A 25,566-nucleotide genomic window follows, 5' to 3' on the forward strand; every position below is an offset into this window, starting at 1 on the left:
GCATCAGCAGCAAGTGAAGTCGCCCACGCAGCAATCTCGCCGCCGCTCATTGGCGGAAGCTCAGCGCATCTGCAGGGACGGCGACGCAACAGCTTGGGCGAGAAATAATTTCCCCAGTCTTTTTCGCTGTGCGCTTGCGGGTGTGGTGGATGCACGCGAGAATCGCGCTGTCGTCGACGATTGCACGAGAGCGTGTCGGGAGCTTGGGATGGTGGCATGCGTTGTCTCTGGCGGGCGTGATTGGGGGCAGAGGCGTCGCCAATGGCTCGTGGGTCGACTGCCCCAACCGCATTATTGACGTGCAGCGACCAGGGCCCTGTGCTTGGGCGGCGGGGCACGCATTGCTGTGACGATCTGGCCTCAATGCTGCCGTGGGGTTCGGTGCGCCTTTCAATCAATTCGAATCAATGTTGCGGCGTGCTTCCCTCTATTCGCAGCGTCTGCTGCTTCTTCGGCTGAACTAGTCTCCTGCACACAGGGACACTTGTTCGTTTGGCCGGCGGAGACGGCGGCTCTTGGATCACCTCACGGCGGCAGCAGCAGGCTACAGCTACTAGCCAGCGAGCAGCGCGGATCTTTCCTCGCTGCATGTGTTAGATGCATACCGCCTGGCAAAAAGGTAAAAGCTACCCTCCCTCCCCCAAGTATTCCTCTTCCTGTCTCTTCCGTAGCCTGATCCCTCCTCTGCCTCCCTGCTGTCTTTCTCCTCCATCGTGTGCTCTACGAGACCGCTCTCACGCGAGCTCTCTCCTCCCCTTCGCCAACCATGGCATCCCTCTCGTCGACCTTCAGCGACATGCTGGCCAACCCCACGAGCCAGTTGAGCCTGGCCACCATCGGCGGCGTCATCTTCCTGCTCGCGTGGTTCTTGATGTTCTTCACCGAACTCAGCGCCCTCAAGAAAGCCGGCACTGGTTTCTACCAGTTCTTCCAGTTCGCCTACTCCTGCTTCTTCAAGCCGCACACCGGCGACAATACCGGCAACCAGCAGGACGCCCTCGAGAGCTTCTACAAGTCCCAGGCCAACATCTACGATGCCACCCGCACGAGGCTGCTTCAAGGAAGAGAAGACATGCTGGCTCTGGTAGCTGCTCAGGTCAAGCACCGCCGTGAGACGGGCCAGATCCCCAACAAGCCCATCTGGGTGGACATTGGAGGCGGAACTGGCTGGAACATTGAGCAGATGGGTCAGCAGATCGATGTGCCCAACTTCTTCCATGCCGTCTACCTCGTCGATCTGAGCACTTCGTTGTGCGAGATCGCCCGCAAGAGATTCGAGCGTCTGGGTTGGAAAAACATCCACGTCATCTGTGAGGATGCTAGGACGTTCCGTCTGGCGGATTACGAGGCTGGTGTTGAGGACGACAAGCGGGACTTCAGCATCGGTCGCGCGGCCTACGAAGAGGACACACGTGACAGTGTTGGTGCGGATGTCTTGACCATGTCCTACAGCCTGAGCATGATTCCTGAGTTCCACCCGGCCATTGACAGCGTAGCCAATCTCCTGGCGCCAAATGGTATCGTCGGTGTGGTCGATTTCTACGTTCAGAACAAGATCGAATTCGCTGGTCGTAACTACACTGGAGGCAGCATTGACAGGCATTGCATGTGGATCAGCCGTGTTTTCTGGAGAACCTGGTTCGAGTTGGACCGAGTCAACCTCGAAGGCGCCCGTCGTGACTACATCGAGTACAAGTTCGGTACCATCATCAGCACCAACCGAAGATGCCACCTCATGGGTTTCCGCATTCCATACTACATTTTTGTTGGATGCACCAGGACGACGATCAACCCAATGCGCCAGCTGGCTACGGTGGATGCTGAAGTTACGGAGAGCCCATTCATCAAAGCCTTGGATATTCACGCTCAGAACCTAACTCCACGACGGGCTCGCAGGAGTTCCAGCGCCGAGCGAAGGAGCAAGGCATATGAGAGTGCTGTGGTGAACCTTTCCGCGAGCCTGCCTCTCCCAGCTGCGTACTACCAGAACAACAAGACGAGGGTCTACTACGACGATACCCTGCAGAAGCACCGCCAGTTCAACGACGAGTACATCTACGCTTTCACATGGGAAGACTCTCGCATGGATTCGCGGCTGTTGAAGATTACTTCCGAAGATGTCATTCTCGCTATCACTTCTGCTGGCGACAACATCCTCAGCTACGCCACCGAACGTCCAAAGCGTATCCACGCGGTCGACTTGAACCCAGCTCAGAACCACCTGCTCGAACTCAAGGTTGCGGCATTCCGCGGTCTGTCGTACGAGGATACTTGGAAGCTCTTTGGTGAGGGCAAGCATGAGGACTTCCACAACTTGCTCCTCAACAAGCTCTCTCCCCATCTTTCATCGCACGCTTTCGACTACTGGCTCCATGTTGGCCCATCGACTTTCAGCCCACGCGGTAACGGTCTTTACTACACCGGTGGCAGCCGCCATGCGATCAGACTCGTTGCATGGCTCGGCAGCATGCTCGGCGTACGAAACGACATGCGCCGACTGTGCTCAGTTGAGACTCTGGCCGAGCAGCGCGAGATCTGGACGAAGCGTGTTCGTCGCGTGCTCCTTTCTCAGCTCCTCGCCTACTTCGTCGTTGGATCGGAGAGGTTCTTGTGGAAGGCTCTCGGTGTTCCAGGGGAGCAGAGGGCTATGATTGAAGAGGACTTCAAGCTCCAGTTGAGTGGTAAGACCGACCCTGCGAGCGTGGACGAGAAGAGCGGCACTGGTGAGCCTGGTAATGTCGGTGCCACGAAGAGTGGACAGGCGATTTGGAACTACGGCGTGCAGACGCTGGATCCAGTGGCGAACGAGACGCTGTTGAGTGAGGATAACCATTACTACCTCGTGTGTCTTTTGGGTAAGCATATCAACCTTCCACACTCCGAGAACGAGACCAGCACACTAACACATCACCTCTAGGCCACTACACCCCCCGCTGCCACCCAACCTACCTCCAGCCCAAATCGCACACCAAACTCTCCACCCCGGGCGCCCTCGACAACCTCCGCATCCACACCGACGAACTCAGCGAAGTCTTCGCACACATGCAGCCCTCGTCCCTCACCATCGCGGTCCTGATGGACAGCATGGACTGGTTCACGCCCTCCGGCCCCGAAGCCCCCGCGCAATGCAAAGCCGTCAACCGCGCGATGAAACTCGGCGGCAGAGTGTTGATCAGGAGCAGCGGCTTGAACCCTTGGTATATGAAGACGTTCGAGGAGTGTGGGTTTAGCCCCAAGAGGGTTGCGGCGAGAGTGCCGCCCGGGACGTGTACGGATCGCGTGAATATGTATGCGAGTACGTGGATTTGTACCAAGGTTGTGGATTTGGAGGGGGAGGGGAAGGGGGAAAAGGCTTCGTGAGGGGTGGGCGGGCTTTGAAGGAGGTATGTTGCGCTGAGTAGAGGAGTTGGATGAGAGCCGCGTGGATACTTGGTGATGAATGGGTGATGGGAGGGTGTCTTCGTTGCCCTATGGGATTAAAATATGAAGAGAGGGAGAAAAAGTCATGATACCACAAATTTATATATGGTCCTTGTTTAGAAGGGCACCGACTGGGAGCTCGATTTGATGATAGAGAAAGAAAGAGAATTCCAAAAAGGAAATAAAAACGTCAAGAAACCTTTCGCGTTGATTGGATTCCTTACATTCATCTTGATCGATTTCGACACCCCTTGTCAGAGAATAAGCATCATCGGTAGTAGGTGGACCTACCATTCTCTGCGACGCAAGATCTGCTTGCTTGCGCTACGACGGCTGTAAAGCCAAGAGGAAAACACCGCCGGCGTCGACGAAGCCTTCGCATTCGAGTTAAGGATCGAAGCAATAGACGTAGATGTCGCGTATGCCTTCTGAACGTGCTGCGTGACAACGAGACCGCCGGAGCTCCAACGTTCGATCACCGTACGCCAGCGTCGACGAAGCCTTCGCACTCGAGTCCAGGGTCGAAGCAATAGACGTAGATGTCACGTGTGCCTTTGAAAAATTCCTCCGTGACGAGGACGAGGAACGTGTCGTTGATGAAGAGGTTGTGGTCGCGTGGGGAGGAGTTGGTCGATGTTGGCAGTAAGAAGCGCCGGTTGCGAGGGTCGTAGTTGGCTTCGAGCGTCTCGTACCTGGGAGTGGCATATGTTAGTACATCGTGTAATGGGGTGCGAGATGATGCTGGGATAGTGCTACCGATCTTCGTCGAGGGATAGTGAGGCCTGGACGTCTGCGTTCTCCGTGCTGAATTCGAGATGGCCCGGGTGGGCGCGGATGTGCGTGTCTTTCCAGAGGATGAAGTCAATGGGCTCATCGGGGTCGTAGCCTTTTTCGACAGTTCGTGGCACGAGGATCTCGCCGGTGAAGTATCGTTCTTCGAGCTGGCCTTTGCGACGGTCGAAACAGAGGACGATGTTGAAGGGAAGACTGTGCTGGAAGTCCTTGGTGTGGGCGTACATGATGGATGCGCGGAAGAGGTAGACTCCTTCGTCTCCCGTTGGATGCATGTCGGCGCACGGGAGGTGGTGCTGACGCTTCATAGGTCCGATGGCTGTTCTGTGGTAGTGTGATGCGTGCAATTCGTCTCCGGCGAAGGAGTAGCGTCTGTGCTCGAAATAGACGTCGTGCAGTCGAGGAGCTTCGTCCACTGCTAGCATGCGAACGCAAAACATGTCGATGGTTTCCTCTTTCGCATTGAGTAGCATCGCGACTGGGAACGCGACCTCGTGGTCCTCGCGACCATGGAGCTGCGGGCAGGGGAAGACCAGCTCTTTCAAATGCTGTTGACGGTGATCGTACAAGGCGACGGTGTACTGCTCGTGCGAGGCTTCGAAAGCTATGGCGCAAAAGTCCCCATCTGCGGTGAACGCAGAGTAGGATGATGACGGCAATCGTAGTTGTGTTGGGTCGAGGGACGTATCAGATAGACTCTGAGCATAAAGCTTTCCCTGGAAGTTCAAGTAGGCGATGAGGGTCGAGGTTAAGGTAATACAGCAAACATGCTCTCTTGCAGTCGTTCGGTGATGTGACTTCTCTCCGGAGATCAAATCGTGAACAGTGACGTACGGGCTGTCATAAAAAGGCTGGTTTGCGTATGCAATCCTGTGGCCTTTCAATGCGAATGATTGATCGACTTGCGATGTGACGACATCCACACCGCGGTCTCCCTTATAAGGTGCCTCGATAATTCTTGTAGTGAAAGGTAAGCCGGTTCGCAGGGCCTGGATGTGAATCGCCTTTGCTCTTGGGGGCGTTGTGCCTGAGCTTCGTGCGCTGTCCTCTGCGCTGTGGGTATACCATCTCGCGACCGCCGATTTCAACACTTCGTCGGTGGATAGGATGAACCGCCACTGCCTCGAGACCGATTGATATCTCCAGACATCCTCGAATCGCAAGTATGTGGTGATTTGGATGACGACCTCGATCGGCAAGATGTGCAGCGGGTCGTTCTTTCGGCAGAGAAAGGTTGAAACTGCACGTCGTTCTTCGACAGTGAGATCATCGACGAGAGCCTCCAACCTACAGGTTCGTCATCAGCATTGCATACCTACAAAATGATGAGGAAGAGAGGCATACATGGCCAAACGGTCTTGCTTGTTGGTGACACCCGCCATGATCCGGGGGATTTCGGCCATGGCGTAAATGTTGGAGATGTCGGGTAAGAGGTGCAGTGGATATCAGATGTGCCTGGCGTTGTCTATGCGAGCACAGCGTCGCGCATCAAGTGTCCCATCGACAGGTCCCAGGCAATCTGCATTTTCCAGTTGCGGTGAAGCGATTCGGAGGCGGACCACGTGTTGTGTAAGAGGGCTGTCTCACACCCAGAGTGCTGGTACCGAACAATATCAGTCGCAGATATGGCGGTTCATCTGGACATGACACCGAGTTGCATGAGGGCTTGTTCCCCGTTGCGCCTTGGGTAGGACACAGACGCAGCCACGTTCCGACAGGCTGGGTCGTGTGGTGAGTGGTCCGGCTGCGGAGGACGCTGCTCACGCTGCTGGTCTGGCAATGCACGTCCGGTATAGCGAGCCAGACTCGGATGCTGCTATTGCTGCTATTTTATTATTGCGGTGGAGCTCTGGGTGAATGACTCCGGAGGAGTGCTTCGACACGCGCAGGGACAAAAGGTGGCCGTCGTCGAGAATACCTAGCCCCTTTACGCGACCGCCGATCACTGCTTTCTGGAGACCTCGCCAAGGGTGTGGGATGGGAAAGGACTCGAGAGCTCCAACACCAACACCATCTCCTCTCCTCTCCTCTTCCACACCTCCCCTCGCACGCCCGTCCGGCCAAGCACGCCTCACTTTCAAGCACACATCGTTCTTTCCAGCATTGGTATCCCGCACACCGGCTACGTCGACCCAACCCGGTTGCGACGAGGATAGGACCGTATAGTACCCTTCTCCCGGAACCCCACAAAGCACCTCCAGACGGCGAATCCCTAGACTATCTCGCAACGCTCCTATACAACCCTTTGTCCTTTGCGACCGCACCTCAACACCGCTCTCTGTCGTCCAACTCCATCTGCTTTTCTTTACGGAATCGGGCATCTGGGCCGAAGCGTAGCATATCGGGGGAGCCTGGAGATGGCTTGATCTCCTGCTGGGCCGGGTTCGAGAGCTAAACCAGGGCACACGCGAACGGTCCCACAAGAGCTGGATCCGCATTGAAAAGAGCTGCTCGCGAGTCGTGCTGCCATCTTGGCCCTCTTTATCGCGGCCACGTACGCAGCAGATACTCGCTCTGCGCTTCCACAGAGCGTTTGATCTGGTTCAATGGCATCCGTCGGCGAGCCCTTCAGAAGAGACCCGTTCGCAGCCGACCACCGAGCCTTCAACCCTAGCCTACCCAAATCCATACCTATCTTGCCCTCTGCATCCGTGACTGCGGCAGGGGATCCAATGGACGTCAGTCAATCGCAGCCTTCGTCTATGGGCCCGCCCACGAGCAGCCCGAATGGCGACAGGACACAAGAGCAGCAGCAACAGGGGCAGAGTGAGAATCAACAGACATCAAATGGAGGAACACATCAACCTGTGGGAGCTGCGGCGGCTGCTCAGCAACCCAAGGTCGTCCAGACTGCATTCATACACAAGTTATACAAGTGCGTTCGCTCGCGAGACGGTGGTATTTCCCCAATCGCTGACAACAGGACAGCATGCTAGAAGACACCAGCATACAACACCTCATCTCATGGTCCAACTCCAACGAAAGCTTCGTTATGTCGCCATCTTCCGAGTTCTCGAAAGTCCTAGCGTGCGTCCATCGAACTCTATACCACGTGGATTGCAACTGACCGATTTGGCAGGCAATATTTCAAGCATACCAACATCTCCTCCTTTGTTCGTCAATTGAACATGTATGGGTTTCATAAAGGTGGGTTTGAACAGATGAGGTACTTGCGATCGACCTGACACACGAGCAGTGAGCGACGTTTTCCACACAGGGTCTCCAGACTCGCCATTATGGGAGTTCAAACACGGTGCCGGCAACTTCAAGCGAGGAGATTTGATCGGACTGCGAGAGATCAAGCGAAGGGCTTCCAGACATGCTCTTATACATCGCGACTCTTTCTCGAGCGCACCCAAGCTACCGACTCCACAACCTCCTGGAACTCCCATGGAACCTATGCCTGATCCGGTCGAGACTCGCCTGGGGATACTCGAGTGGAACATGCACGATGCATATTCACGACTGGCACGTACAGAGGAAGCCTACGGGGCAATGACCGCCAAGTATCAGACACTTCTAGATGGACTGGCAAGGTGCCACCACTGGAACAACGAATTGTCTTCGCATTTACTAGCCATGGTACCAGACCCGGATAATCCAATCCATCGCGACGTCTATGCTATGCGTCAGGACATCGCTCGCAACATCGATCAATTACGAACGGTTGAAGAGCAACGCGAGCCACTATTCCCACATAAGCCTTCATTCTTCCAACCGAACAACGCGCCTTTGGAGCCTCCAATGCCAATGTCCCCACGGCAGAGGCCATTCGACGAGTCTCGAAGACCTTCCTTCCAAGGCTTACCAGGTCTGCCACGACCTGCTGGTGTTCGAGCACCTGTTCCATCTTACCTCCAAGTCTCCCCTCGTCGCTATGGCTCAATCGGCACGGGCAGCGGCGCATACTCACCTTCTCGACCGAACTACCCAGCTCCACCACCACCGCCTCCTCAACCACAACAGCAACATCCGCTTGCTACTATGACTTCGCCGCCTTCCAATCTTCCTCGTCGACACACTTCTGCCGACATTCGATTGGAGGGCTGGGAGGGTGGTCAGCCCCCTCAATCGTACAACCCACAAGGTACATCACCATACGCCTCTGGGCAGTCATCATCTGCCTGGCCGTCTTCCCCTCGAGCTCCCACAAATCCTGGCGATCAACAGATCCGAGACGCGCTCGCGCAGTACGAACTACCCAGAGTGTCCAACGCCGGATCCAGGCAACCGTCACCAGCTCCTCCTCACGATACAGGTCCACCGAGCTTTAATACGAACAGCTTTGGCAGCAGCTACGCGAACAGTAACGATGCTGGCTGGCAATTACCAGGTGCGCGTTTCCCATTCAAAGGACTCGAAACGCCTGGTCCTCCAACGCGTCGAAGCAGCATGGCGAGCAACGTACACTCTTTACTCAACCCAGCTGATACAGCAGAGCGGGAAGGAGAAGACGAAGGCGGTCCCGATGAGCGGAAGAGGAAACGATTACTATGATTTCAGTACGAGCTATGTGGTGTTCGATGGGCGAAAAAAAGTGCTCGGTTTGTTGAACGCTCTTGGATACCCTCGGCCTCTCGTGAAAGATTTCGATTCTCGGATCTTTTTGTTTTGTTTTGGGGTTACTTGATGGATCATTGGGAGGCTTATGTCGAGTAAAAGTAGAATGGATGTCGGTGCATGAATTTTCGTATCGTTTTTGTAGCTCTGGCATCGACTGATCCTCGAATGTCCAACTGATCTCGCTCGTGGTCTTGGATTCTTACGTCATCAAAGTTTCCGGACTTCACCTCACCGATGTCCCAATTTCTGTTGGCTCTCCTGATCGATCAACAACAGGCAATACCGGCAAGATGAGTGCAGTAAATCTCCGGGAAGTCCACGACTTGTGAGTCACGCATTTAGCAAGTTGCAAAGATCCGTCACGACTAACGAGCCATAGCCTAATCCAAATCGCCTACAAGGCGGGCGATATGGTCACATCTGCAAAGCCAGCTGCAGCAGGCCACGGCACGAAGAAGAACTCGGCAGATCTCGTCACAGAAACAGATCAAGCAGTCGAAAAGATGGTCTCAACGGAGTTAAAGGCGAAGTCCCCTGATTTCGAGTACGACCCAACCTCAAAGGCATTGAACGGAACGAGCTCGAGAGCTAACCACGCTGGATCTTAGATTCATGGGCGAAGAAACGTACCAACCCGGCGACACCCTCACGTCCAAGCCCACCTTCATCGTCGACCCCATCGACGGCACCACAAACTTCTTCCACGGCTACCCCTACATGTGCGTCTCGCTCGGCCTCGCCATCGACAAGAAGCCCGTCGTCGGTGTCATCTACAACCCGTTCACCAAAGCCCTCTACACAGGCATCAAAGGCCAAGGCTCCCAATTCACGGACCCCTTCCACGACCGCGTCAAACTCCCCCTCCGCGATCCAGAACCCCTGCAGGACCTGAGCCATTGCCTCGTCGCGGTGGAGTGGGGTTCCGACCGCGATGGGAATGATTACGACGTCAAGACGAAGACGTTTCGGAAACTCGCGGGGAGCAAGGAAATCGGCGGCGCGATGGTGCACGGGATTCGCAGTCTTGGGTCTGCGGAGCTGAATCTCTGTGGTGTGGCGAACGGGGCGCTGGATGTTTATTGGGAGACGGGATGTTGGGCCTGGGATGTTTGTGCGGGTTGGGTGATTTTGGAGGAGGCGGGGGGTAGGATGGTGGGTGCGCATCAGGGGGATTGGGAGCCGAGTGTGGATCAGAGGCGGTATATGGCTGTGAGGGGCGGGGAGGGGAGGGAGAAGGTGATTGAGGAGTTTTGGGGGTGTGTGGAGGGGAGGGTTGAGGTTGGGTGGGATGCGGTTTCTTGAGTAGAAGGAGATGTCTTTACGGTCTGGCTATGAGGTCGACTCGCTCGTCCAAACTGTTGAGCAGTATTCCTGGCTGTGGGAATTTCAACCATCATTCAGCCTTCCACGATCGTCACTTATCCGTCACAAGTTCCCCATCATCCGACCTAAATTACCTGTGCAACAACCTTCAAGTTTAAGTGCTCGACTGTGAACAAACAACCTCCGGAATATAGTGATCAGCCTTCCCCATTCCCTCTTTCCCCCACAACACCGTACGCAGTGTCCCTGACTCTAGCTCAAGTATGTCCCTGCCGGAACGAAAATCCATGCTAAGATCTATTGCGTGTCAGAATATTCAGTAATGGGAAGTAGGAGGATAGCAGGATAGTCAGGAAGACCTCGTTCGTGGAAGAAAAGAGGACGATCCTCCCGTCCAATTCATGTGCCTACGGATCTATGGGAGTCTGCCTGTTCATCGATCCGTGGGACGAAGAGAGACTAAAGGAGATTGTTGTGGTATCGTTCCTGGGAGGCACATCGAGGGGAAGCGTCTGTCGCGAGTCCATGCTAGCGCCTCAGGCGCAAAGCTGATATGGCAACAATAGGGTCACGTAGCAGGCGAGGGCTCAAATGAACTCCACAGTGAAGGCTAGAGTGAAGAGTAAAGTGAGGCATAAGTAAATGCAGAAGTGATGTTAGAAGTGATGTTAGCAGTGAAGGAAGAAGTAAAACAAGAAGTAAAGCTACAAGTGAAGGTGAGAGTGAAAAGGGGCGAAACATAAATGGACCTGTGCCGTCGTGCCTTCGCTCTTAGATCTAACTCACTCTCACTTTCACTACATCGACATCGACATCACAAAACTAGATTCATCAAACAAGGCTACGCCGTCAAGACGTCCTCTCAGAACACCGTAAGTCTATCCCTAACCCCTTTATCCGCAGCAGAGACTAACAGCAGTACAGACCACCACCAAACCACCCAAGAACTTCCTCGACCTGCCCGTCGAGCTCCACCTCCACATCATCGAGCTGGCCGTGACCGAAGACGAGTCAATTCAAATCACCCGCCGCTGCAACAGCCGCCTCCCAGACATCCCCATCAACGAATGGAACACCACCACCGCCATCACCCGCCGCAAACAACCGGCCATCACCCAAGCCAGCCGCAGCATCAGAGCCGACGCCCTCCCACTCTACTACAAGAGGAACATCTTCATGGGCTCCTACTGCAAGGCCGGCGCGCTTCCCCAACTCAAGGCCTGGCTCTACGCCATCGGCGAGAAGAACCGTCGCAGCATCTACAAGCTGCTCGTGTCGGATCGATCCGTGTGGGATCTCTTTGCGTCGGACTGTTGGGAGGCGTGCGAGGCGCTGGCGAATGAGCTTGACGCGGGGATGTTGGTTGACGTGAGGGCCCGTGAGGCCTGGATGTTGTTTTTTGATGACGAGGAGAGCGAGGATCAGGAGAAGCACTGCAAGAAGCGCTTGGGTGATCTTTTACCGTGAGAGGGAGCGTCGTATACGCTCTACTGAATGAAAACGCGCCTTCGAGATTTCTATTCTCTTCTATGTTAGTTTTGTGCTCTTGAGTGGAGTGAGCTGCCTTATCTGTAAGAACTGAAGGACAAATCTCACCTCGTTGCCACGGCGGCCAAATTTAGCGCGTTTTGACTATTTTCCCCTGAACTTCTGCCTTCCATCCCCAACCTTCTCCTTCCGACCACCACCACAACGACCTCTTGCCGACCATGGAAGGTCGAAGACGGGGGCGAAAGCCCCCAAGAAAGACTACTTCACCACCAAGATGCCCGCCGAGCTCATGATGATGGTGACCGACCTCCTGGACGAGCAGGACATCCTCGCGCTCCGCTCCGCCCTCCCCAAGATCTGGGAGAGTTTCGTCGTCTCGGTCCTGGGCAAGAAGTTCACGAGGCTGTACGTGTACGCCACCCACGGCTCGTTGTCGCGCTTCGCGCGCATCTGCGCGACCCCCTTCTTCCAGCGCTATGTGACGGAGGTGGTGTTCGTCTGCCACAGCCTCCTGGAGCGCTCGGTCGCGCCCAAGGGCGTCTTCACCTTCTCGTCCTTTTTTTACCAGCTCTACGAGCCGCAGTACTCAGAAGACTATGGCCAACAAGGGTTTGAGCGGAGGGGAGCCAAGGGCGAGAACGCCTACGAACCGTACCGCGAGATCCTGGCCGAGTACAAAGACACCCCTCTCAACATCACCTACACGTTGAGCACCGGCTTCAGATCTCTACCCCGTCTCCGGAAGGTGTACATCCTACCATGGCAATCGAGGCTCAACAAGGAGGGCATCAACCTTAGAACGACCTGGTACACCAGCGCCACCCCCGACGAAGACATCACCAGCGATGAGGCCGCCTCGGGCTTTCTGGCAGACGCACACGAGTACGAATACTGGAACAGCACCGCACACGATTGGGTCAGACACTTGATCGGGGCGCTCAGCATCGCCAACATCAGAGAATTGCACCTCGGCGACCTTTACTGTGCGACTCTGCAGATGACGCTCCCGTTTGAGGCGTGGATGCGGAAGAGCGATCTGTTCCTGGCGGGGGTCTCGCACGTGTCGCTCAGAGTCAGCGAGTGGGAGTTTGACCAGTTCGACAATGTCGACTATTGATCCTGTCGAAGGAGGCAGAGATCGCGAGAGACAGAGTATATGTCTGATCCTTGCACATTGAAATGGTGGAATCGATGATCGATACGACGGATGGATGACAGGTGGATAAAGATCGAATGGCGACACCACGCAGGACACAGCGATGGTTGCGGTGGAATGGACAGCGATGGATGACAGATGGATAACGAGCGAAGAATGACACCACGCAGGACACAGCGATGGATGCGGATGAAGATTTGGCGAAAGTTTCGGCGATGAAGAGACGATGGCGATGATAACGCGGTGGCGAATGGCGGCAAGAGTGCGACGACGATGGTATGGCGAAGACGCGGCCATGGACCTGATTTCGAATGGAAGAAGGCAGACAGGCTGTTCACAACGTTGACCACGAGTCGAGGGAGGCATTTTGAGGGTCCACTTGGATTGAGCATCGGCGGGCACAGGTCGTAACGGTTGAAACGTAAGATACGTTCAATGCGAGAGTATGGCCAGAATATCAAACGCCTCTTGTCTATGCCACAAAAGCATCTCTCATTTTTCCTTCCTCTTCGTGGTCGTAGGCTCCGGTGTTGGGAGTTTCCTTCCACCGAACAAAGTGGCATTGATATCCCCTCGTCTGAGCTCTTTTACCCACTCGCCTCACTGCATCTCTTGACTTGCCGTTTCCTCTGCCTGAAATCTACTGGGAGAGCTTGACCATTGAGTAGTCTCCTTTGCTTGCTCTCCATACCGCAGCCTCGTATCCGATCAGAGTGAAGACCTCGAGCCCTCATTGATATGAACAACATCAATATTCCTCTTCTCGTCCACGCTCACTTCCCCCGACTCTCCTGGAAAACCCTCCTCCTCTCCGCCAACTCCTCCAACATAGCCTGCTTCTTCTGCCCCATATGCTCCGCACGATGCCTCCACCAAAAGTATATCACCGGCGGCGTAGCCAGGAACAACACAATCGCCGTGATGTAGATGTATCGATCCGACCCGCTGTAGCTGTTCAGCTTCCTCGTCCGCTCGACCAACGCTGCATGTTGCTGTGCTGCGTCCGCCCGTGATGCGGCTAGTGCTGCGGCTGCTTCTCGTTCTCGTGCTTCTATGCGTGCGGCGACGAGGGCTTTCCTTTGGGCTTCGGCGGAGGTTTGGGGTGTTGTGGCTGCGGTGGATTCATTGCGGATTGTTGGGAGGGTTATTGTATGGCTTCTGCGGAAGGGCGGTAGCAGGGCTCTGGATCGCACGATCATGCCGTTGGACGGTGGATTTATTGTCGAAGGAGCGCGGAGAGATGGGTTTCGAGGTCGAGGGCGTGGTACAGAGGTACAGAGGTACGGTCGAGCTGGTGGATCCATCGCAGGAAGTCAAGCTCGGACCGGACAAAGTCAATTGCATTCCATGATGAGAACAGCCTCCACGAACGCGATCCTCGTAGCCATCCACACATACTCCATCAAACACCTATCTCATCATATGAAATACTACGGTCTACTCAGCATACACATTGTGCCGAGCCATAACGGCCAAACGCCATCGGGAACCATCTGCGACTGAACAGTAGAAGCAAGCAGTCGAGGACATCGTACCCAGGCATCATTTGGAGTCTACAGGGGCGGCGGCAACAATGTGCATATGAGGGTAATATTTTGGAGCGCAGATCCCACTGTCCTGGACTGAGCCCATGCTCTTCCTTCTACGATCACACCTTCCGGCGGCCGCAACAAGTCTTGCTCGATCTCATCGCCTCGCACACCCTGCTCCTCGCTTTGCAAAAAGGCGTCACGAGACACAGGTCGCGTCGCGCCGGCGGCGATACAAGAGGCGGAGGAGAGAAGGTACATGAGAATGAGAACGGTCTGCGAAAGAGTGAAGAAACAACATAGTGGACATAGTCTTCCCGGACGTTCATTGTCATAATCGCAACGATCCCGATTCGCCCTGCTGTCAACGATCCATACCGGCGCTCAAGGACGACCGCGCCTGGAAAAGTGGGAACGTGTACGAGAACAGGTGAGAGGTGAAAGAATGGGCCACATCAGCATTCTCCTTGCAAAAACAGGCAGGGAAGAGTAATTCGAACCCATCTCTTCGAATCTTCACCGTCAGAAGTCGCCGGGAATGCCGTGTTGAGGCCAGCAAAGACTGGTCTTGCCTTGGACCTCTGCTGCTATCGTCAAAGGATGGATGGCAAGGTAAGGAGCATAGCTCGCACTTTCTTCGCAAGAAGAAGCCGTCAAGAAAGCAGCTGGGACGATCGCCTCGAGACTTCACCGACGAAGTCATAAAGAACCTGGTCTCAAAGAACGTGGTCTCGGAGATGAGTCTTGTTCGAACAAAGCGCCCTGTACGAGTCTACTTCGACAACGACAAAGCCAGCAACATCAGCTTCGACATTGTCAGAGTCTGTGAGAAGCGAGTTCTACAACTGCAGCGCCCAGTCTTCGAGAAGAAGACTACGCCACGCAACGCTACATTCACGTGTCACGCAGGCTATGGCATGGGGAGACACGACAATGTAATGATGAGTATGATCATCCTATTCGGAGCATTGCCGTTGTGAAAAGGACCACCGGCTGGGTAGGTATCTGATTCAATTCAACCTCAAGTCATCATGTTTCAATGCCTGCTCGCTTTGCCAGCTTCAACTCCCCCAATGCCACCCTATGCAACACATCCTTCAACCAGCACCTCATATCGACTCTCGTCCGTTGACCTGAAAGACGGAGCTTCCACTGCCTGGCTTTGACACAACAATAGCCTCCGCCAACTTCTCGTCGGTGATGTCCGGGAACTTCTTCTTGTAGTACTCATGGATCCACTTCTGCTTCACGCTCTCCACCTTATCCTCGGGCACAAGGTGCACTGAGCAACCTCCCCAGCCTGCACCCGTCAGCCTGCTTCCATAAGAACCAGCTGAGCGCGCAAGGTCGCAAAGCTCGTCCAGCTCCGGGCAGCTGTTCTCGTAGATGTCTCTGCATGACTCCTGTGTGTCGTTCAGCAGCTCACCGAGCGACTTCAGCAGTTCGGTATTCTCCTTGTCGGTCTTAGGAGGCAGCGAGTAGAGGAGGTCCATGAACTTGAGTACTCGAATGGCTTCACCAAAGACATGCATCGCTCTTTGTCGAAGCTTAAACCGTTCCGCTCGGATAGGGAACTTGCTCATGTGCTTCTTTTCCAACTCCGCGACGCTCAGTCCAAGGATTTCCGCAATTTGCTCTCGTGTGTAGCCCTCCTCTTGAGGCAAGTAATCGTCAACCTTCTTGACGAGGCTTTGGAGCTGCTCTTGAAATTCAGCCTTCGACACCGCGTGGTTGTCCTTGATGCCCTCCTTCTCCTGGAAGTAGGTGTCGTGGAAGCCTCTCAGGCTGTGGTTCAATGGGCCTGCGTCCTCTGGCAACCCGCTCAGTCCAAGGATCTTCGCCATAACCAGTGCTGCCAGAGTGACTTCGACGACGCGTAGGTTGTAGCATACAGGCGCAGTAACGTGCTTGTCTGCCGCGACGAATGATTGTGCAATGACGAAGGTGAGTGGTGATTTGAGCTCCGGGAAGGCGATGTTTTTTGCTGAGAGTTCCGGAACGAACGAGACGTAGAGTGCTGAGCCTTGTAGCGGGAAGACGGATGCAGATTGGTCCATGCCACCAGAGAAAACGCCAACGGCACGCTCAGAGACAATGGCTAATTCAACGAGCTCTTTCTTGTCGACCTCCTTGATGCCATTCGCCTTCATCGCCGCCAACGCACTGGCACAGACGAAGGCTGCACTGCTCGAAAGACCGCCTCCCGAGGGTACAGTTCCGTCGGCGAGGATGTCCATGCCGATGCTGCTCTTGAAGTCTTTGGCCTTCTTGCGGAGTAACTCTGTGGCACCGACCAGACCTGACTTGAAGTAGTTCGTCCACTCTAGCGTCGAGGAATCGATGTGGACATCTCCAGTATCCGGGATCTGGAACTCTCGCGATTCGAACTTCGTTGGGTGTACGTTCGTAAGACGAATGGTACTTGGTCCTGATTCCTTCTTGTGGACTGCAACGGCGAGGAGGACGTCGGCTGTGACAGCCATTGGAATGACCTCGTAGAGGGAGTAGTCAATGTGCTGCGACGCCATGTCAGCCTCTAGCCTTGAGGACCATCTCTTATCCTCAATCACATGCTTTGCTTCAAGGCACGCGATCACATACCTCGCCAATAATGTTGACTCTGCCCGGACTCCTCGAGACGAACTCTGGAGACTTGCCATATCTCTCCTTGAATGTGCTCAACAGCTGGTTCCACCTCGTAGTCTGGCTCTTCAACGCATCTCCTGGGTAGATATCCGCGAGGGAACTCGTCGTCGGTACTTCCATGGTTTCAGTGCCCCGCTGTCAGGGCAAGCTGCGTGAGGACTCGGTCGTTTCTGCGTATGCGTGTCGTTCATGCGTGGAGAGTCACGAGGCTGTGAGGTTGGAGGTCCAAGGTCGAATTCGAGGGGAATGTCGTGCGACCGTCGCTCCTTTGTTGCCGTTGAATGCCGAGTACTTGAACGACTTGGTTGTGCTTGGGTTGACGTTCTGTGCCCACATGCGTCTGACCCCACATCGACGTCCACATCGGAAGCCTTGGGGTCGACGTGGTGAAACTAGACTTGAAGGAGATGAGTTTGTCCGCGTACCGTTAACTTGACCGGGGCGAGATCCTCCACTTCCCTAGGCTTTAACATTCACTTCACTTTTGATAATCACATGAATTTCTGGGCTAAAGTTCATGGTATATTCACGAGAACAGAAATAGAGGTCGTTGCACATGAAGACTAAATTGAAGCACGAGACGGTCTGTTCCACCTCTGAGGCTCAATCACGATGTTGTCACAGAGCACAAAGAGGGAGAACTGTTACAAAAAACCAGCTTGAATGAGTGAAATGAGAGAATTGAAGGTTGGGCAGTCTCAATTTAATCAGCTGCAACTTTTTCGGATACCAGCAGTAAGGTGTCACCCACGTCAAGTCTTCAAGGTTTTCAATGCTTTCCTCATATGTCAAGTCTACACATCTAAATCCCAAGATCCTTCCCTCTTTATCCTCTCGTTCAGTGCGCGACAATCAGGCAATAACACTTCTCAACTCATCACTAAGAGCAGTAGAATGGACTGAGCCGCTGGCACATAATCGATGGACAGATAGCTGCTACCACGGGCTGCTGTAGGAAATTGCTGAAAGACAATCGACAAGTGCCAGAACGTAGCGTTGAAGAATGCCTGAGATGGAGCATAGGCAAGAGGCTTCTTGTCGATTCTAGACCTTAGAGCCCAAGGTATTCCAGTGCTGCGTCCCGGGTTGTTTCCACAAATCCGTCCCCTCTAACTTCCTTGCTCCCCTGTCCGAACGCTTGGTATGTTGCGACCTCTCTGGAAAGCACGGCCTTGAACGGACTCTCGCGTAATTGCTCGCACCTGAGTCCTTGCAGACTCTATAGATAGGCGTCTTCATATGTTTCTCTTAACTACCAAGCCGTGCAAGATTATGGGAGAGACTCGTCCTGCACACCCGTGAAACAGCCTCTAGTTCGGAAACTCTATCCCAACATAATCCTCGTAATAGCTTTGTGTCCATCTCTTTCACCTTGGTGTCGAGTAGTGTTGAACTCCACTGCCCACAGCGTCTGCCATCTCTTTGTCCTCGCGTTCTTTGCACGGATGGCGCAGCCGACAATGTGAATCTGGGGAACTGAGCGAGATAGAGCGACGCTACACGTAAAAATGCGCTTTGAGGAGTCGGTGGCCGTAGAATCTGGCAATGGGGCGTGGTTGAATTCATGCCGAGCAGCCAGTTCAGGTCTTTCTCGTTGCCCTAGAAGGCGCGTCGGCGATGTTGGTCTTGCTGGAGTGCGATGCTGTTTCTCTCAGGATTGGAGGTTGATGTGGATCGATCTCACTATTTGCAGTGAGCCGTTGCCTTGTCGCGTGGAGCAGAGACTCCACCTGTTACGCCCAATCCTCCTTCTCCTCGTATCGAACTTGCGAATGTACCTTCATCCCCGTTGCTCTGGTGGTATCGTGAGGGATCGACATCGAGCTTGATTGTATGGTCGGCTTCTTTTGGTCGGAGAGCAGAAGGTGTAGTCGTTGATGGCGCTTCTTCGTGATACTGTGAGCGAGGGCTACGAGAGGTACAGGTGTGCTTGATGGTGAAGATGGGTTGCAGCGTCGGCGCGTTGGTGTGATGTTTGAATGTGTTGAACGAAGAGCGTCGATTTCAACAAACTTTCTACACGACCCGAACGAGCCTTCTACTTCTGGAAGTTGAGTCCAGAAGTCCTACATTCATGCGAGTAACGAAAAGCAGGATGAGCTTTGAACAATGCACGGGTGTCTTCATGAGGAGAGGATGCAGCCAAATATGAACGCGAGGACTGAAAGGTCGGAAGGGATTTGATGATTGAAAGTATGAAACGGTTTCTCTTCCCGAACCTGGCACCGATCGCCTACATTGCCCGCAATGCTAATCTATGATATGGTCTACTGATACATGAACTTAAAACCCCCCTTCGCGGCTATCCCAACTCTTCTTTTGTCCCAGTCGATTGGCCCATCGATGGGCAGCGAAAAGAGCACGCGTTGCTGACGTCGTCGATGAGTCCTCGGGGGGATTAACGGTGCCAGCTCAGGAAGCGTGGTGGATTCGGATTGAGAGGTGGATCGAGGAGACTCCGAGGGGGTCCTCGCGGTGCAGAGCCAGCAGGTGGAGGTGCGAGGCAGCCGCAGTTGCCGTCGATGATCTTGGTGATCGTGGGAGGGCACTTTGATCCGCCGAAGTTGACGTGGAACATGGAGCATTGGCCGGTGGACTGCATGAAGATAGTGCTGCCGCAGTTGGCACATATGATCTCTCTGTAGAAACACATGGCTGGTGGTTCTTGAGCGGTGGTTCTTGATCGTGCTTATGATGTCGGGACGCGACTTCCTTGTGATGTTTTCTTGCTCAAGGGTTGGCTGGAGAAGAGGCAGGCGGCACCGTCAGACTCGTGGAGCATGGTAGCGTGAAAGACACGACCTGAAGACACACGCGACTCGTCTCTCCCTTTTGTACCCGTCGCCCTCTTCACCCACATGCAATTCATGTGCTGCTACCTGTGAGACTCGAGTGAATCAGCTGTCTTCACAATTGCCTTGTCTCCACGTGTCGCACCATTGAACGCCGCGTTTCTTTCTTCTTTCCTCCACGAATTCGACACGACTCTTTGTGCCACTAACAAAGCCTTTCAACACGACCAGCACCTCTCTTCCAACATCACAATTACATTCAACCACCTTGCAGACAACCTCGAGGCCCTTTCGGCGGCGCATAGAGCGTCTGTCGTCAAGAGCTTTGTGCCGACAACCACCTCTTCGAGTATTCGCCAGCGTGACTGCGGTTCGATTTGATTTCTCGTCAGTGCATATCGACATTTGGACCTTGCCCACAAGCTAACATCGCATCTGCAGGTTAGAAAGACATCAGCACGAGCAGATCCAACCGAGACATCGACGACAATCACAGCGTCGTGCACTCACCTAAAACCAGAGACCTCAGAACCTTGCGATAGACACCCCACCACTCTGCGACAGTCTCAGACATCAGTTCCGCTATGTCTGACACCGCCATGTCCGGCCTCAAGGCCTTCATCGCCCTCTTCATCTTCCGCTATCTCCGCACGGTCGTGAGCATCTTCGCGTATGCCACGTATAAACCCAAGCCAGTCCTCGAAAAGCCAACCTATACCTCTGATGACGTCTCCGTCATTATACCAACCACTTTCAAGACCCCAGACGAGATTGCTCACTGCGTGCAGCGCATCTTGGGCAACCGACCGGCCGCGATCTTCATGGTCACGGCCAACATCAACGTCCCTCTGGTCGAGAGCCTCGTGGCCATCCACACGTCGACCTCTACCATCACCGTCCTTGGCGTCGACGAGCTCAATAAGCGGAACCAGATTCTCAAGGCCATGCCTCTGATCAAGACGAAGATCACGGTGCTCGCAGATGACGACGTGTTTTGGCCAGACAATTACCTGGAATACCTGCTCGCCATCTTCGAAGACCCGGGCGTTGGCGCTGGCGGCACCCGTCAGAGAGTTCGTCGTAACGAGAACCCTGGCTCCTGGAACTTCCTGGGAATCAGCTACTTGGAGCGCCGCGTCTGGAACAACTGCGCGACCAACGCGATCGATGGCTCCATCTCGACGCTGTCCGGCCGAACTGCTGCGTACCGTACCGATGTCATCCAGAAAGACGAGTTCTACCACTATTTCACACACGACACGTGGCGCGGCAAGCCCCTAAACTCCGACGACGATAAGTGTTTGACCCGATGGGTTTACTCGAATGGTCACAAGATCGTCCTGCAGTTCGATTCTCGCGCAGTGATCGAGACGACTGTCGAAGGCGACATCAAGTACCTGAGCCAGTGCATGAGGTGGGCCCGTGCCCACTGGCGTGGTAACTTTACTGTCATGGAGAACGAGCAGTATTGGCGGTCGCTGAGGTACATCTGGGGCCTCTACTACATCTACATCAGTCAGTTCCAGACGCCTGCGCTCCTCATTGATGGACTCCTGTTCTTCTTCCTGCACCTTGCTCTTGAGGATGCGACCTTGACGACAGCTCGCATTGCGTACGTCGTCCTCGCCATCTGGATCATCTTCACCAAGAATCTGAAGATGATTCCTCATTTCCGAAAGTATCCGCAGGACCTCAAGTTTGTTCCAATCGGCATCGTGTTCAGCTATTTCCACGGCCTCATCAACCTTTGGGCATTGTTCACCATGAAGACGACGCATTGGGGTTCGCAAAACCTCACCAGCCTCCAGCAATCCAGAGCAGACGACGCAGAGGTGATCCCATTGTTGAAGAACACTATTGACGAGGTAAGTTCTGATGGCTTCCAGTGCAAGTCCACGTACATGCTGACACCTTATCAACAGCCAACTCTGGGACATGACATGATCGGGGACGATTACTTCGCCGCGGAGCAGACCTCTTAGGACTGCTTGGCCATAGACAGTTCGACACTCGAGCTGGCCTTCCCACCACGAATGGCTTTCTGTTTTTCGAGCATGCATAGCGATGGGCGCTATTGGACTGAAATTCGCATTGCCTTCAAGATCGCGTTCCGCATTTTCGGCGCTGAGGCTGGATCGACGCTGCTATAAAACTCAGCAGCGCCTTTTCAGACAGGACGGCGCAACACTCGATCGATTTGCTCTGACTTTTGCTTTCCTTTTTGCTTGCTTCTGGGATGACGACGATGATTGACGAAGCATGATTCCACGAGATGGAGATTCGCCGGAATGGCCCAAAAGCGTGTTGCTGTGTACTTTTAGACGAGAAATGAGTCGATGAAAACGAGGGTAAGTCCCTGCGTATAGCTGTAACAATACCACGAAAAGTCTGCGATGGTTTTCAGAAAGATGTTCCTTTTACACCGTTCTTCAACATGATGAAGTGAAGTCGACGGAACTCCTGCAACGTAATCCGAACTGGAGAATCCTTCCGCAGCAAGATGCACGGATTGCGTAACAGTCAGTGCGATATCCCGGCCAAGACCTGCCACTTTTTCAACCATAACATCGACAACTTTTTCACCGCTGTCAATGTACGACTACAGCTGCGGCTCTGCCATGCCGTGATCCCACACCCAGAGTCTCACGGAGCCAACATGCTGCCAAGGCGAACAACCCATGTCGTGCGAGGTCGAGAACGTGGCGGCCTCGAGAGCCACATCTACGTCACCCTCTTTCGTTCAGCTCACAGGCACGAACCTAGATGCTGCTCACTTTGAGTCACCGCAAGTTCCCATCTGAAAGGGCGGTGCTGGCGGCAAGTAGACAGTCAGACCGCTCTCTGCATCTGTTGAGGTTGTGGACCTCTAGGTGCAGACGTTGGTCTCGTCCTGTCCATTGTCGTGCGCGCTGCCTTTACGGCTTCGCCGCCAGTAGAGACATTTTTCCTGCTGCTGGCCGGCGACTCTCGCATCTACATGACTCTTATGACACCGCCACCTCGCTTGGGTGGTCGTTTGCTCGTATGTTGTCTTAGGCCGAAGTTTGTACGTATGACTTACAGCAGTAGTGTCTTGCTGAACTACACTGCCTGATACAGCCTTTTCTTTAAGACGAATATCATTTTGCGTCTCACATTGCCTTATATCTACACACCCATTCATTTATTGCTGCCTCACTGGCATACTAAAACCACCCTGTACGGGACATCACAGTACCGACGAGACGAACACTTGCAAAGCACGATTATGACTACAACACAAACATCGACAGCCCTTGTGGCTCTACACTTGGCGACGCCTCTAGCGACGATCTTCTACTTCATCGCTGCCAAGATAACTGCATCGTGTCTACTTCAGCAACCGTCAAAACATTCTGGAACGAGATTGCGAAGATATCCAGCGATCACGTTGGCTTTTGGCGTGACTGGAACCGTTGTTGCTGAGGGCATCACGACCATAACGCAAGCATTCCAAAAACCAGAATTCTCATCGACGCCGGATTACAGTGCCTATTTGTTGCTACTGTTGACCGCCCACAGTGGTCTCAGCTTGGGACTCCTCGAGAACAAGAATCCAATATGGCACCAATATCTTGGCGCGTGGTTCGTTGCCCTGGCCCTCGAAATTCCTATCATTGCATTGCAAGGATTGACAATACCGACGAACGAATACGCGGAAGGTCGAATGATACTGTGCGTTCTCAGGGCACTTTGTCTTCTCGTGCTCTGCCTCTTCACAGGCTTCTCCATGCTGGGCGATCGCCGTCGGAGTGTCACATTGGATGACGAGAGTGAGGCACTGTTAGCAGCAGACACGAGCGAAGGCGGCAATGTCAACGGAGCAAATGGACAACCAAACGGCCATGCATCGAAGCCCGCTCGATCACCAAACGACAGCCTCTTCTCCAACGAGGAGGACTCAGACGATGATGACTACGACTGGGGATACGATTCAGATACGGAGGATCCTGAGGGAGACAAGGAGCTCAGGGCACAGCAGAAGAAGCGGTTGCAGCAGTCTGGCAGCTGGATCAGCTATTTGTCTGAATACGGTATCTTCATTCGGATGGTGCTGCCGCGGAAAGAACGTCGAGTACAGGCATGCATCGCCCTTGTGGGACTCTGCATTGTCGCAGAGCGTATCCTCAACATCCTTGTGCCCAGGCAGCTAGGTATACTGGTCGAGGACCTCACAAACTTCGCTGGCACTGGAATGGTCCCGTGGTCTTCTCTCGGATTCTGGATTCTGTATGCAGCTCTTGGCTCCCATGCTGGTGTACGTCTCATCAGGGAGATAGCACAGCTACCCGTGCAGCAATACGGGTACAAAGCCATCGCGACGATCTCGTTCCAGCATGTCATGACTTTGTCCATGGACTTCCACAACGAAAAGAACTCTGGCGAACTGATGCGAGCCATCGAGCAAGGCACTAATCTTCAGGACCTTGTCAACTTCATGTTCTTTGACGTTCTTCCAATGTTTTTCGATCTTATTGCTGCGTTCGTATACGTCTCGATACTCTTCGACATTTACATGGCCATGATCTTGTTGGCGGTGGGAATCGCATACATCTGGATCGGAGCCAAGGTCACGAGCTTGAGCATCAAGCAGCGCCGGAACTTCAACACCACTATGCGCGAGGAGTCCAAAGTCCAGAACGAGGCCATCAACAATTGGCAGACAGTATCTCACTTCAATCGAGGCAAGTACGAATCGGCGAGGTACAGCAATGCTGTCGACGCTTTCAACTTCGCTGAATGGAAGTACTATCTTGCCTTTGACCTTGGTGGTGGAGCACAGAACGCGGTTATGTTTCTTGGAAGGGTGGCTGCCACAGTCCTGGCGGTTTACCAAGTATCCCAAGGCACTGTCGGCGTCAGGAACTTCGTCACGCTGGTCTCGTATCTGGACTCCATTGAGGAGCCGTTCAGCCTTGTCTCATACTCGGTGCGCAAGATCACGGGAATGTTGACCGACTCGGAGCGTTTGCTACAATTACTGACAACGAAGCCGAGTATCACGGACGTCCCTGACGCAAAGGAACTTGAGGTCACAAAGGGTGAGGTGTCTTTCGATCATGTCGAATTCGCATACGATCCTCGAAGGCCAACCCTCAAAGACGTCAACTTCACTGTGAAACCGGGCCAGACAGTTGCTCTGGTTGGCGAGACAGGCGGAGGCAAGTCGACGACCTTGAAGCTGCTTTATCGATACTACGACGTCAATGGCGGCGCTGTCAGAATCGACGGCCAGGATATCCGTGAAGTCACGCTCGACAGTCTGCGTGATTCGTTTGGTATGGTGCCGCAGGATCCATCGCTCTTCAACTTCACCATCATGGAGAATATCAAGTACGCGCGGTTAGACGCTACGGATGAAGAGGTCATGGACGCCTGCCGAGCTGCTGCGATCCACGACAAGATCATGAGCTTTCCAGATGGATACAGCGCCAAGGTCGGCGAGAGAGGCGTGAAGCTGTCCGGTGGTGAGCTGCAGCGGATAGCAATCGCGCGTGCAATGGTGCGGCGGCCGAAGATCGTGCTACTTGACGAAGCCACGAGCATGATCGATGCCGAGACAGAGGCCGTGATTCAGCAGGCCTTCAAGCGACTCACCGCAGACCGAACGACCTTCATCGTCGCGCATCGACTATCAACGATCCAGCACGCGGACTTGATCCTCGTCATTCAGGACGGTGAGATCGTGGAGAGAGGAACGCATGAGGAGCTTTTCGAGCAGAAGGGGAAATACGTGGCGCTTTGGTCGAAGCAGCTGAGCAAGGACGTGGCCTCGCGCGGGGGGGGGAAATTTGATCGGCCTTGAAGAGGAGGAGGGAGATAGTTCGAGCAGCGA

The 25,566-nt window shown here is 54.1% G+C and overlaps 9 protein-coding genes across 9 annotated transcripts; 6 read left to right on the forward strand and 3 right to left on the reverse strand.

Annotated features, from left to right (window-relative positions):
* Positions 1-766: 766 nt before the first annotated feature.
* On the forward strand, positions 767-3,360 carry M409DRAFT_65966 (uncharacterized protein; the record flags this gene model as incomplete). The annotated part of the gene is made up of 2 exons (XM_033816736.1): positions 767-2,855; positions 2,918-3,360. 2 exons carry the CDS (start codon positions 767-769, stop codon positions 3,358-3,360), a joined length of 2,532 nt encoding a protein of 843 aa, XP_033668809.1.
* A 535-nt stretch (positions 3,361-3,895) lies between these two features.
* Positions 3,896-5,615, reverse strand: M409DRAFT_22067 (uncharacterized protein; the record flags this gene model as incomplete). The annotated part of the gene is made up of 3 exons (XM_033806171.1): positions 3,896-4,112; positions 4,177-5,499; positions 5,557-5,615. 3 exons carry the CDS (start codon positions 5,613-5,615, stop codon positions 3,896-3,898), a joined length of 1,599 nt encoding a protein of 532 aa, XP_033668810.1.
* A 1,143-nt stretch (positions 5,616-6,758) lies between these two features.
* M409DRAFT_22068 (uncharacterized protein) lies at positions 6,759-8,709 on the forward strand (the record flags this gene model as incomplete). The annotated part of the gene is made up of 4 exons (XM_033806172.1): positions 6,759-7,087; positions 7,141-7,239; positions 7,292-7,359; positions 7,409-8,709. 4 exons carry the CDS (start codon positions 6,759-6,761, stop codon positions 8,707-8,709), a joined length of 1,797 nt encoding a protein of 598 aa, XP_033668811.1.
* Positions 8,710-9,065: 356 nt separating this feature from the next.
* Positions 9,066-10,077, forward strand: M409DRAFT_65969 (uncharacterized protein; the record flags this gene model as incomplete). The annotated part of the gene is made up of 3 exons (XM_033816737.1): positions 9,066-9,100; positions 9,155-9,319; positions 9,384-10,077. 3 exons carry the CDS (start codon positions 9,066-9,068, stop codon positions 10,075-10,077), a joined length of 894 nt encoding a protein of 297 aa, XP_033668812.1.
* Positions 10,078-10,841: 764 nt separating this feature from the next.
* Positions 10,842-12,706, forward strand: M409DRAFT_53870 (uncharacterized protein; the record flags this gene model as incomplete). Its single annotated transcript, XM_033812492.1, has 3 exons — positions 10,842-10,970; positions 11,023-11,561; positions 11,815-12,706. The coding sequence occupies 3 exons, from the start codon at positions 10,842-10,844 to the stop codon at positions 12,704-12,706; spliced, it is 1,560 nt and encodes a 519-aa protein (XP_033668813.1).
* An 812-nt stretch (positions 12,707-13,518) lies between these two features.
* M409DRAFT_22071 (uncharacterized protein) lies at positions 13,519-14,049 on the reverse strand (the record flags this gene model as incomplete). The annotated part of the gene is made up of 1 exon (XM_033806173.1): positions 13,519-14,049. The coding sequence occupies one exon, from the start codon at positions 14,047-14,049 to the stop codon at positions 13,519-13,521; it is 531 nt and encodes a 176-aa protein (XP_033668814.1).
* A 1,334-nt stretch (positions 14,050-15,383) lies between these two features.
* On the reverse strand, positions 15,384-17,040 carry M409DRAFT_36474 (uncharacterized protein; the record flags this gene model as incomplete). The annotated part of the gene is made up of 2 exons (XM_033810562.1): positions 15,384-16,790; positions 16,876-17,040. 2 exons carry the CDS (start codon positions 17,038-17,040, stop codon positions 15,384-15,386), a joined length of 1,572 nt encoding a protein of 523 aa, XP_033668815.1.
* A 3,271-nt stretch (positions 17,041-20,311) lies between these two features.
* Positions 20,312-21,694, forward strand: M409DRAFT_22073 (glycosyltransferase family 2 protein; the record flags this gene model as incomplete). The annotated part of the gene is made up of 2 exons (XM_033806174.1): positions 20,312-21,577; positions 21,635-21,694. The coding sequence occupies 2 exons, from the start codon at positions 20,312-20,314 to the stop codon at positions 21,692-21,694; spliced, it is 1,326 nt and encodes a 441-aa protein (XP_033668816.1).
* Positions 21,695-22,959: 1,265 nt separating this feature from the next.
* M409DRAFT_53874 (uncharacterized protein) lies at positions 22,960-25,536 on the forward strand (the record flags this gene model as incomplete). Its single annotated transcript, XM_033812493.1, has 1 exon — positions 22,960-25,536. One exon carries the CDS (start codon positions 22,960-22,962, stop codon positions 25,534-25,536), a length of 2,577 nt encoding a protein of 858 aa, XP_033668817.1.
* Between the last annotated feature and the right edge of the window lie 30 nt (positions 25,537-25,566).

Source organism: Zasmidium cellare (assembly GCF_010093935.1).
Source record: "Zasmidium cellare ATCC 36951 unplaced genomic scaffold M409scaffold_14, whole genome shotgun sequence".
NCBI lineage: Eukaryota > Fungi > Ascomycota > Dothideomycetes > Mycosphaerellales > Mycosphaerellaceae > Zasmidium > Zasmidium cellare.